The sequence below is a fragment of the Parathielavia appendiculata genome (genome assembly GCF_033297405.1).
Source record: "Parathielavia appendiculata strain CBS 731.68 unplaced genomic scaffold N657scaffold_1, whole genome shotgun sequence".
NCBI lineage: Eukaryota > Fungi > Ascomycota > Sordariomycetes > Sordariales > Chaetomiaceae > Parathielavia > Parathielavia appendiculata.
Window position 1 is genome coordinate 1,567,519 of NW_026944220.1, and position 10,242 is coordinate 1,577,760.

At 56.1% G+C, this 10,242-nt stretch overlaps 5 protein-coding genes across 5 annotated transcripts; 1 reads left to right on the forward strand and 4 right to left on the reverse strand.

The window, feature by feature from the left end:
* Positions 1–421: 421 nt before the first annotated feature.
* Positions 422–1,512, reverse strand: N657DRAFT_629645 (uncharacterized protein; the record flags this gene model as incomplete). Its single annotated transcript, XM_062790909.1, has 2 exons — positions 422–1,191; positions 1,245–1,512. The coding sequence occupies 2 exons, from the start codon at positions 1,510–1,512 to the stop codon at positions 422–424; spliced, it is 1,038 nt and encodes a 345-aa protein (XP_062652338.1).
* Positions 1,513–1,948: 436 nt separating this feature from the next.
* Positions 1,949–2,615, reverse strand: N657DRAFT_535338 (uncharacterized protein; the record flags this gene model as incomplete). The annotated part of the gene is made up of 3 exons (XM_062787771.1): positions 1,949–2,035; positions 2,388–2,493; positions 2,575–2,615. Coding segments are annotated over 3 exons (234 nt in total), but the record flags the coding sequence as incomplete, so codon positions are not given.
* Positions 2,616–3,060: 445 nt separating this feature from the next.
* On the reverse strand, positions 3,061–5,155 carry N657DRAFT_639049 (protein disulfide isomerase). The gene is made up of 4 exons (XM_062791700.1): positions 4,988–5,155; positions 4,701–4,849; positions 4,425–4,641; positions 3,061–4,371 (listed from the first exon to the last, which is right to left on the reverse strand). Exons 2-4 carry the CDS (start codon positions 4,831–4,833, stop codon positions 3,216–3,218), a joined length of 1,506 nt encoding a protein of 501 aa, XP_062652340.1. The 5' UTR covers positions 4,834–4,849; positions 4,988–5,155; the 3' UTR covers positions 3,061–3,215.
* Positions 5,156–6,764: 1,609 nt separating this feature from the next.
* Positions 6,765–7,843, forward strand: N657DRAFT_29920 (uncharacterized protein). The gene is made up of 3 exons (XM_062786672.1): positions 6,765–6,920; positions 6,971–7,203; positions 7,255–7,843. Exons 1-3 carry the CDS (start codon positions 6,865–6,867, stop codon positions 7,638–7,640), a joined length of 675 nt encoding a protein of 224 aa, XP_062652341.1. The 5' UTR covers positions 6,765–6,864; the 3' UTR covers positions 7,641–7,843.
* N657DRAFT_639051 (DUF254-domain-containing protein) lies at positions 7,840–10,209 on the reverse strand. The gene has a single exon (XM_062791701.1). The coding sequence runs from the start codon at positions 9,951–9,953 to the stop codon at positions 8,046–8,048; it is 1,908 nt and encodes a 635-aa protein (XP_062652342.1). The 5' UTR covers positions 9,954–10,209; the 3' UTR covers positions 7,840–8,045.
* Between the last annotated feature and the right edge of the window lie 33 nt (positions 10,210–10,242).

Below are 10,242 nucleotides of genomic sequence, written 5' to 3' on the forward strand. Positions count from 1 at the left end.
GTCGGAGCGTTTATGGGTGTATTGGGTGGTGATTTTGACGGAGTTTGGCCAGGGGCGTGCTTTGCCTCATGATTCGGAATTGCCGTTTGCCCGAATAGAGCTAGATCCTCTCAAGCATAGAGAAAGATAAACGGTAGGGAGGGCGCATAGAGTCAACCCAGCTGATTGCAGCAAGTTTCCCCTTTGCGGACAGAGTCATCTCTCCACAAAGCCCCTCAGTCACTCTCTGAGGGCGAATCTCAAGCACCACGGACTCGCTGGGAGCAACCGGAACTGCGTCTATGTTCAGCAACACCAAAAGTGGGTATCATAACCGTACGGAGCATCTCCGCCAACACTAAGGCCCAACTCCTCCTTCAGACCTTTTCCCTCCTCAAAATAGCCCCGATACTCACTCCCAAACAACCCGCTGTTACACCCTTTACAGCCCATACCTCGTCACACACTCCTCACGGTGCGTCTCGAGACAATCGAGCGCGCACACGCGCGTGCCACACTTCATGCACTTGACCCGGCCCCAGTACCCGCACACGGTGCAGAAGACGCGCACGGGGTAGCGCCGCTCGTCCTCGCTCCATGTGGCACGAGCCTCGAGATAACTCAGCGGCGGCGCCGTCATGAGCGCCCTGAGCTCATCGTCCGAGGGAAAGGGCGGGACGTATGAGACCAGCAGTGGGTCGGCGTCTCCGGGGTGTGGCTGTGGTGGCGGCTTGGCGTAGGGGGGGAGGATGAGGCTCTCGCGGGGGTAGGTCTGTGAGTTTTGGGGGGTCTCCTCGGAGGTCGGGGCGGGTTGGCTGGTTGAGGGTGCATCGGACATTTCGACGTCGGTGTCTTGCTGGGGTTGTTGCGGTTTGGGCTCGGGCTCGGGTTCTGGCTCGGGCTCTTGCTTGGGTGTTTGCCGCGCCTTCTTCTTTTCCTGTTCCTCCTTTTCCCTTGCCGCAGCTCGTTTCGCAGCTGCTGCTGACCGTTTGCTCCCCGCCGCGGCGGGAGCTGCTGTGGGTGCTGGGGACGCGCTCTTCGAGGCAGCAACTGTCGGGGTGGACGGTTTCGTCTGAGTCGCGGTCATGGCGGCTGCAGCGGTGGGGTTGCTCTCCGCCAATGCGAGCATGGCTTGGTAGTCATCGAGATGGTTGGCGAAGGTCTTTTGCGACTGTAGGATCCTGCGCACGTTTGGGGTGTGCTTGTTCTGGGCTGCTGGCTGGTCAGGACTGCGTTCGCTCGCCTGGGTACCCATTCATACATACCTCTGCTGCCTCCCGGCCGCGGGGGAATTGGGATATGAACATCACGGTGGTTGTCACGGTCAAGAGCTTCCAGATCTTTCCGTATCCTCGTCTCCTCGCGTGCTGAAAGATCAGACAAGCTGAGAGCTGGCAGATTGCGCGCGGCGCGTTTTCGGTTTGTAGGCTGCAGCGCTGCTGACAGCGTGGGCCCTGTGTCCGGTACGTAGGCCCATCCTGGAGTGTTTTTGGTTGTGGTGCTGGCGATCTCGATGACTCCAAAGTTATTCATGGTGCTGGTGGCGTATGTCCTGGGGGTTGATTGTGAAAATGAACGTGGGGCGGATGCAGCCCACTCACTCGCTTCGGCCGTTTTTCTGCAGAGGGCCGAGCCGGGATCCACCTCGCCGATGACTTGGGGACCGAGCAGCCCTGTCGTTTAAGCACCGTGAGCTCAACTTCCAGAGAGCTCTAGGCTAGATTTGAGACGCCACACATTGCTGTAAATTGAGACAGTGGCACGCACATTCGTCGCAGGTCCGTGTCGAGTTTGTACATAACTTGTTTAGAAGATGAATTCCACGCCATCACGCCTTTGTTACCAGCCTCCCAGCAGAAGGTGCCTTCGCCTTCCTACTCTCGAAAATGTACATACAATGCCAATCAACATGGACGTAATGCCACCATATGTCCACGCCCTGCCCGTCCATTCCAGCCCAAGTCGTAACTCATTTCTTCTTCCGCTCCAACGCATCCATCTTCTGCTCAAGCGTCTCCACGTACTGGCTCAACCGGTCGACCGCATTTTGGAGAGCCTGTCAGTCACATCCAGTCAGCCTATACCCTCCAGCAAGTCTGGTCGCGCCAAAAGCGAGGAAGCAGGCGATTACTCGACCAAGCCAACGCAGCGAAATGCCCTGTTCAGAGCAAGACCTGTGCCGGCCAGGCGGGCAGAGTCCCCGTCCCATCCCGATGAGTAGGTAGAACAAGATAATTACGCTTCAACCCCTGCCCATCCCCTCCCTCTATTCTTGTATATCTCTCTATTGTCTCTTCCGGAAACTATATTTTCAACGCAGCGCAAATGGGTCGAGCAGGCAGCCAAGCGCAGCAAAAGAGACAAAAGGATGAGGCAAGGTGGTACGCATGTCAAATGCAAACACGCACGTATATGTCCTCAGTCAGCAGATCGTTCGAGGCCTTGTACTCCTGAATCGCGTAGTAATACACCCCGCCGGCAGCGAGGGTGCTGCCGAGGAAGAAGCCGAAGAGCCTACAGCAAGGAAAAGCAATCTTGGTCAGTCTGGCAGCCCAATCCAGTAATGAGGGAGAGGTGTACTATGGGAGTCCATACCCTCCCCTCAACGCGCCAATAGGCCGTCTCGCAGGAAGCGGCGGCGCCGCGCCAGCAGCAACAGCAGCATCCAGTCTCGCAGGCGAGGTGCCGAAGTTGCGGCGGACAACTGGCGCAGTTCGATTCGAAATCACGGCCGTGTGGGCGCCGCGGGACAGTATTCTTGAGGCCATGGTAATCGTGCGCTGTGGTCGTGAAGGACTTGAGGAAGGTCGGAGGAAAGAAAGGGTTAAGGGGCGCAGTAATGTACTATGGTAGTCGAACGAGTGGTGTCTTGGCGATTGGTGGCATGGAGGTGCTCTCTCTGACGGTTGTCACTTCTGGCCCGGGCCGTCTCTGCAGGGGTGGGCATGCGACAGCTGGCCTTGTTGCCGGGAACCAATTGGGGATCCGCATTGGACATTTGGGCGGGGAGAGCCGGCAAGATTATACACCATGCAGGAGTTAAAGAGAAAAGGGGCTGGCGACCAGATCACATTCTCAATATCGGCACACAGGCAATCAATCATCAGACAGATGGCCCTTGGTATTTTGGCAAACCCAATCCCAGAAATACGGACCCTTGGTTACGCTTGCCCGTGATCCCTAATGACAAACCCAAAAAAAGCATGATTACAATACATGAAATCCATTCATTCCCTTTAGAGCTCGTCATGGTCAGTCTCCTTCGCAGCCTCCGACTTGGTCTCGGTGGCAGACTCGGTGGCCGACGTCGAAGGCTCCTCAGCCTCCTCCGAGACCGAAGCCTTGTGCTTGCCGTTCTCGGCAATGAACTTGATGAGGTCCTCAACAGTGCGCGAGCCAGAGTACGTGACGGGCTCGCTCTTGGCGCCGGCGGGGTACAGCTTGATGGTGGGGAAGCCCTGGATCTCGTCGGGGACGTCGTTGGCAGTGGCATCGACCTTGGCGATAACTACCTTGTCCTTGAACTCGCTCTTGGCATACAGGGCACCGAGCTCCTCGTACTTGGGAGCCAAAGCCTTGCAGTGACCGCACCACGGGGCGTAAAACTCAATTAGGACGTCCTTCTCGTCGTCAAGAACAATGTCATTGTAGTTCTTGGCAACGACGACGGTGACGGGGCCCTCCTGCTTCTCGGGGATGGGCTCAGACTTGATGCTGGGCTCAATCTTGCCGGCAACAAAGTCGTCAACGAAAGCCTTGATGGCCTCTGCGGTGATCTCCTTATCCTGGTCGAAGGGGAACTTCTGGTTCTTGGCGACCTCCTGGATGGCGAAGGCGGGAAACTTGTCGGTCTTGAGGTTGAGGTTGCCGGCATGCGCACCGAACGCCTTGGCGTCAATGGTGCCGAAGTTGATGACGCCGCGGTGGGCCTCGGCGATAGGCTTGAGCTTGTCGCTGAGCTCCTTGCGCTCCTCAGCAGTCTCGGCAAAAATGTAGGCAAGCGGGATGCCAGCCGACATGTAGTCAGAGTAGGTCTCGGGGCCGACCTCGCCAATCAGCGGGGTAGCAGCCGTCTTGGCGAATTTCTCAATCGCCTCAGCGTCGAACTTCTCGGTGAAGACAGACTTGCCCTCGTCGAAGTCCTTGTAGAGGACGACGGCGGGGGACTTGACACCCTCGGCCTCGGCCAGCTCAGCGTCAGTGCTGAGACCGAAGGGGTAGTTGTCGCGGAGTTTCTCGGCGGCCTTGGTGAAGACCTCGCTTGACGTCTTGTCCGCGGCATCGACATAGGCAACAAGAACAACCTTGTCGGCCTTCTTGAACTCCTCCAGGGTGTCCTTGGTGACCTCCGAAACGGCCGGCAGGGACTGCTTGATCATGTAGGATGTGATGCTGCGAGTCTGTTAAAAATGGCTTTGTATTGAATCGTTGGCTGGGACACGTACGCAGCAGCCTTGCGCTGGCCCTTGTAGGGAGAGACATTGTCGAGGCCCCGGAAGACCTTAAGAGTTGGGTAGCCCTCGACACCGTGTTGTTGGCAGAGGTCAGTCTCCTCTGTGCAGTCGACCTTGATGAGCTTGATGTTCTTCTCCTTGAGCGAGGTGGCAGCCTCCTCGTACTCGGGGGCGAGGGCCTTGCAGTGACCGCACCACGGAGCGAAGACTATTCGAGACGACTCGTCAGTATGCGGGAAGCTGGTGAAGATGCGATGTAGGGCGTACACTCAGCCAGGACGAGGTCGTTAGTCTTCATGAAGTCGTCGAACGTGTCCTTCTTCAGCTGGACGACATCCGAGGCTGTGGCAACCGCCGCCGCAGCGAGCAGGCCGAGGGCAAACTTCTGGGCCCTGTACATTTTGATTTTTCCTCTTCTAGAGAGCGAGTGAGCCGACTGCCGCGTTTGACAAGGCGATTGTGATGCACAGCACACGGGATTCTGCCGCGCAAAGCGAAAGGGAGCAGAAGGGAAGAGGTGTAACAGGGACAGCGGCACGAAGGGGGGCACTTACTCTGGGCTATTTAAAGGCAGAAAAGGACGGTGAAAAGAAGGAATTGAGGAGGCCAAGTGATGGAATTCCAAACGACACCGAGTCAGGTATGTGGACAGGCCCCTGAGATGAGAAAGAAGATGGAGGTTTGTAACGGTATCTCCCAAGAAACCAAGGGCAGGATTGCCAGTCCCGGTACTTGTATCAATGGCAAAGCAACATTCAGGGTCGAGTGAACAGGTGTCTTTTCCGCAACTCAGGCCCTAGCCATCCTTGGCGGCCAGCGCGCGCTTGCTGAACGCTGAGGTGGGGTAGTGCATCGGTTCATCTTTCTGGCCGGGGTCTCAAGAGGATTACACAGTATGAATTGACCGTCTCAAGCAGGCGGAAAGATCCGATCTCTGAAAATTTGTTGTTTTGTTGTTGATTGGTAAACCTTTGTTGTGCCTTACTCAGGCCCCAAAGTTGGTGTGGCGACAACCATGTATCAATTTAGGTAGTTATCCAACTTTTCAAATCAGAGGATACCTTGAAAACAAACAAGCTTAGGTATAATGTACAGTGCCAGTTGTACTTCGTACACCTTCAACCCCACCCTTTCTAAGCAATGAGGCGAACTTCAAATGCGGATCGGTTTTACCGCTCTGTGGCCTGAGCTGGCGAGACTGGGCCTTGTCGTCCAACTTTCATCAGCTTACTAGGAGCTCCGTACATTGAAGACGAAGTTGCATTGAAGAGCGGACCGTTGCCACAGGACACGCAGACAATTTCTCCAAGCTGTTCTGTCGCATTACAAAGCATAGCTTATCTGGCTGCGATTCGCTTTTGTGAGGTTTCACTTGCCACCAAAGGCCACATATCCATCCATACCTGGACGCCTTGGATTCCTCGTGGCTTTGGGACCCGTGTCCTGAACTCGGGATATCGGGCCCTTACTCGAACCAGTCAGCACGGAAGGGGCACGATGATCCGTGTTACATATCCCGGGCCCATCTCAATCGCTCCGCTCCTTCATGGGAAAATGGCCGGGATTGTCCGGCAGACGGGAAGCATAACCGCATACCGTTTGTAACCTGGACGCTCCGTGTCGGGAAGTCAGTGGGTATAAGATCGGTGAATTACTTGACTCTCCATGTCCGAAGGCTGCGCATAATCTTTGTTGTCTCTCATTTGCGTCCTCGCTCACACATGGAGTCGGTGCTATCCGTTGAATCTCTGCCTACTATGGAGAGCGTTGCTTTCAATCTCACGACAGCTTGTGCCTTCTGGCGCCCCTAGTGTATCCCATCACTTCTTGATGGCATGTTTTCTTGATTCCTTCCACCAAGGTTGACAGGCGCTGGTCAACGTCTCTCCCTCGGTGAAAAACTCCAAAGCATGCAGTAACGGCAAGATGGACGCTTCTGCGGTAAAGAACTCGGGGTATTCGGCAGGACCGCGGCGATTCCACTACGTCCGTAACCACTAGCGCCTTCCTCACTAAGAACGGCGGCAACGTCGTTTCCCGGACGCCGTCCTAACACCATAGATGGTTTCCTGGTGCCGGTAGGTGGTCAGACTTCGACCCTGGGCCTTACCAGCACGCTGCCAGATTCTTCGCAGGACCGGCTGTCAGCCTCAGCACCGAGACTGTTTCACGGGACCGCGTTGATCAGATCCAGTCCCTTGAACCGACAGCGTGGATGGCGCGGGCCTGGAGCTAAATCGACCGCATTAGATGCCATTAGAGAACCGCCCACGAGGCTCCCCTGCCGTCACTCCATGGTTTCTGGATACGATGGATGACTACAGTCAAGTGGGCAGGTTTCTGGGATCGAAAAGCAAGGCTGGGATTCTCACGATCCCCGTTCCCACCGTGTTACAAGCGCACCTGAGTCTGACCATCACGTTTGGAATGGATGCCAAGGCTGGAATCGACGACAACAAAGGAGACGATGCTGTCCATTCTACCAACATGAACGGATGCGAAGTTGGGCCCGGCATCAACTCTGCCCGAAGCCCAACTTCGGCAGCTAGGCCCTCCACCTGCCAATCGGCCAGAGACGGGATTCCGAGCAGTGGGTCGGCAGAAAGGCCCGAAAACCCAAAGTCATGCGGCAGGAAGCTGAAGCTGAAGGTGTCGAGGGGCGCTCTGGCCAAGGCGCGGCGATCCAAGGGTGGAAGATCGGGCTCTTCGTGGAACAGCCTCAACTCAAGCTCCGAACCGATTCTCGAGAAACGCAACAGCAGACAGCCCCGTACGTACCATTCCGAAAGTAACGAAGAGAAAGACTTACACACCAATAAAGTCACAACCCTTTTGCAGCCGAGTCAACGCAGTGGCAGCGGAATGCACCTTGACAAGACCCGGTCTACTACCGCAAAGAGAGCAGCGCAGGACGAGTTTCTCGCCTTACTTTTCACCGACATCGACCACATGAATGGCAAAGCCCTCCGTCGGCTGAAGAAGCGCTTCCCGGATCTCGAGGCCAGGCTGACGGAGGTTCGCTTGCTTCAGCCGGAGCGCCCAATCACCGCTGGGAATCTCAAGGCCGAAGAAACACGGGGTGTTGCCGAGACGAAGAGAACACGCCGGCGTCATCCCGGGAGATTCCCAGGCCGTCTGGTGAAGTGGATTGGGAGGGCCAGACAAGCGGTGACCCGGACTCGACGAGCCCAGGGCGGTGTTGAATAAATGAGCCCAGGAGTCGGTGGTATCGCCAGGGGACATCGCGGTTGGCCACTGTCCTTGTGAGAAGCTGACTTCGTTGTTGTTCCGTTGTCTCTCGAAGTCCTTTGAAGTCTCTTCTTGTCGGATACAAGGTTGGACGGGCGCTTAGGATCTCCGGACCTGGGTTGTGGGATGCTCCCCATGGAAACTCTTGGGGGTGCCGCATTTGCTCTCGTCATTCTCTCTGTTAACATAGCAAGATAGTTAATACAAAGGGTATATTTTAATGACGAGAGCATGAACCGAAGGTCTGCTCCAACAAAAGCCAGGTAGGTATATCAGACAGGCTGTGCATGGCCAGAGCAGACAAGTGACTCAGCATCTATCCAAGGATCACCACCAACTACCTCTCTCACTAACACACGTCCGCTAAAACACCCCACCGCCAATAATAAACAACCGCTCCTCCTCCCTCTTGGCCCATTGAATCACCCGATTCGCTCCCTGCGCCATAGCGGCGCGCGAGACATTAGGCCCCGCGATGCAGTAGAACTCAAAGACGGGCGTGATCCACGCCAGACTCGCCGCGTCCTCGCGCACGGCATGCAGGACTTTCAGATGCGCGTGCTTGGCGTGCATGGCGGCGTGCAGCTCATGGTACAGCGTCATCAGCCGCCGACGGGCGAGCATCTTGTCGGCGGTGTCCGAGGCCGCCGCCGCTGTTGCTGTTGATGATGATGGCGCTGTGTGGGGTTCGAGTAAGGAGGACATGCAAAACTGCACGTTTGCGCGCGACTTGTAGAGAAAATGGGAAATCTGGGTGCCCGGGGCGATGGCTTGGATCTTGGGACGCCCTTCGGCGGCGACGGAGCGGATGAGGGAGAGGTAACCGGTTTTCGTGAGCTGGGCAGCGAACTTGTCGCGCATTTCTTTGAGGTCGTAGAACGATTCTTTGTCCGGGGAGATGAGAATCAGGGCGATTTCGTCTTCCTCCTTGCTGTCGTCGCCGTCGTACCCGTTGTTATCGTTGTCTGATGCACCGGGCTCTTGCGACGACTCGGACGGAAAAGTTGTGTCTGGTCTTTCGTCAAAGAAGCTCACGTACATGTAAAGGTACCCGCGATTGTTGAAGGCCGGGAGACAGAGGGGAATCCAGCTTTCCCCGCCTCCGGCCTTGATGCCACCTGATTCAAAGAGCATGTTGAAGATGATTTGGAGATCGCTTGGGTGCAATGAGTGTTTCCGCGGCCGGATAACGCTGACCAGTCTGCCTCCGGCCACGATGAGTCCGTAGAGTAGCTTCTCGCTGCGGATCTTGAGGAAGACGTTATTGATTGCGTGGCGCTGCGATTTTCTCATCCTCAGGCATTCAAGCGCCCCAAGAAGCGTCGAAGGGGAACCCTTGGTGAAGCCATCAGCCAAAGAAGACAGCAGCGACTCGGTCCCCTCCAGGGGTTTTCTCAGGTCGGTGGACGGGCGGTGAACGAATATCTTCTGAAGCGTGGGAAGTGTCAGGGTGGACAGTATCTGCATGTACAAGGCTTCTAGCTGACTTCTGAGCTGGGAATCGCTTTCGCCTAGCCTGCTGATGGCTACGAAGTAGAGGGGCCCTTCAATGAAAACGACGAATCGTGCGTTGCCAGCTGTGAAACCCAGTAAAGGGTTGTCAGCCCCTTCATAGAACGATATGATCGTTTGTACCACGCCCATGTACGAGTTGATGAGACTTAAATCGCCGTGCCGGCTGTATATGGGTTTTCCCGCAGATGACAGGATCATGTAGTGCTTCATCTTCGATTTGAAAATGGCCAGCCTGACGTCGTCGGTTGCGTTGTCTGGGATCGCGTCGAACTCTCGTTCAAACCCGTCTAGGCCACCAGCGGCGCCGAGTTCAATACGTTCAAACGGCGGAACAGTCTCTGTCTGCGACCTCAACAAGTTCCAGGCCCGGCTCTTCCTGTTGAGTCCGCCGGCTACTAGGCTGGCGAGGTCACCATGAGGTCGCATTGTCGGCGCGAAACTCATGACGCTCATAGAATCGGCAAGGTCGCTGCCTGCCGCCGCATCTCGACTGGGAGTAACATATCCGCTGGCATTCGGGGTGGAAACGGCGCGAGTTGCGCTCGTGGAGAAGGTGCCGCGAGAACCGTCTGGGAAAGATAGAGTCGAGATGTCGATGGAGGAGAGGGCTGTGGTGGGCTTCGACTGAGAAGGGGCTACCTGGACAGGACCCTCGCTTGGCTGTCTCCGACGGGGTGGGAGAGGCGGAGGCGTTGGCGACGATGTTACCTCGTGCGCGCCGCAATTGTTGTCTTCGGCGTCGACTTCCGGGGGCATTGTCGATACACCGCCTTAAGGTCCGTCTCCGCATCGTATGTGACCATGTATTGGTGCCCAGAAAAATTAAGCGCCCTCCTGTAGTTTTCTGAAGCGCAGATGTCCCATGTCAGCGGAACGCAAAGAAATGATTCAATTGATCACCGATCCATTGATACGGCAGAATCAGGTTGGTCAGAGGGAACCCGAGAGCTTTGCGGACCGTCAAAGATGGATTACCTAGGTATGACGACAAGTAGCACCGATAAGATAAGGTGTGTATCCGGACGAGCAGACATCAGGCGCGTCT

Excerpts from the sequence above, each read along its gene's own strand:
- N657DRAFT_639049 (XM_062791700.1), bottom strand. The coding sequence starts at position 4,833 with ATGTACAGGGCCCAGAAGTTTGCCCTCGGCCTGCTCGCTGCGGCGGCG. Across the intron at positions 4,642-4,700 it reads CGACCTCGTCCTGGCTGAGT|TCTTCGCTCCGTGGTGCGGT; the intron begins GTACGCCCTACA and ends CGTCTCGAATAG. Across the intron at positions 4,372-4,424 it reads GGCCAGCGCAAGGCTGCTGC|CATCACATCCTACATGATCA; the intron begins GTACGTGTCCCA and ends ACAGACTCGCAG.
- N657DRAFT_29920 (XM_062786672.1), top strand. The coding sequence starts at position 6,865 with ATGCCAAGGCTGGAATCGACGACAACAAAGGAGACGATGCTGTCCATT. Across the intron at positions 6,921-6,970 it reads ATGCTGTCCATTCTACCAAC|TTCGGCAGCTAGGCCCTCCA; the intron begins ATGAACGGATGC and ends CCGAAGCCCAAC. Across the intron at positions 7,204-7,254 it reads ACGCAACAGCAGACAGCCCC|TCACAACCCTTTTGCAGCCG; the intron begins GTACGTACCATT and ends ACACCAATAAAG.
- N657DRAFT_639051 (XM_062791701.1), bottom strand. The coding sequence starts at position 9,953 with ATGCCCCCGGAAGTCGACGCCGAAGACAACAATTGCGGCGCGCACGAG.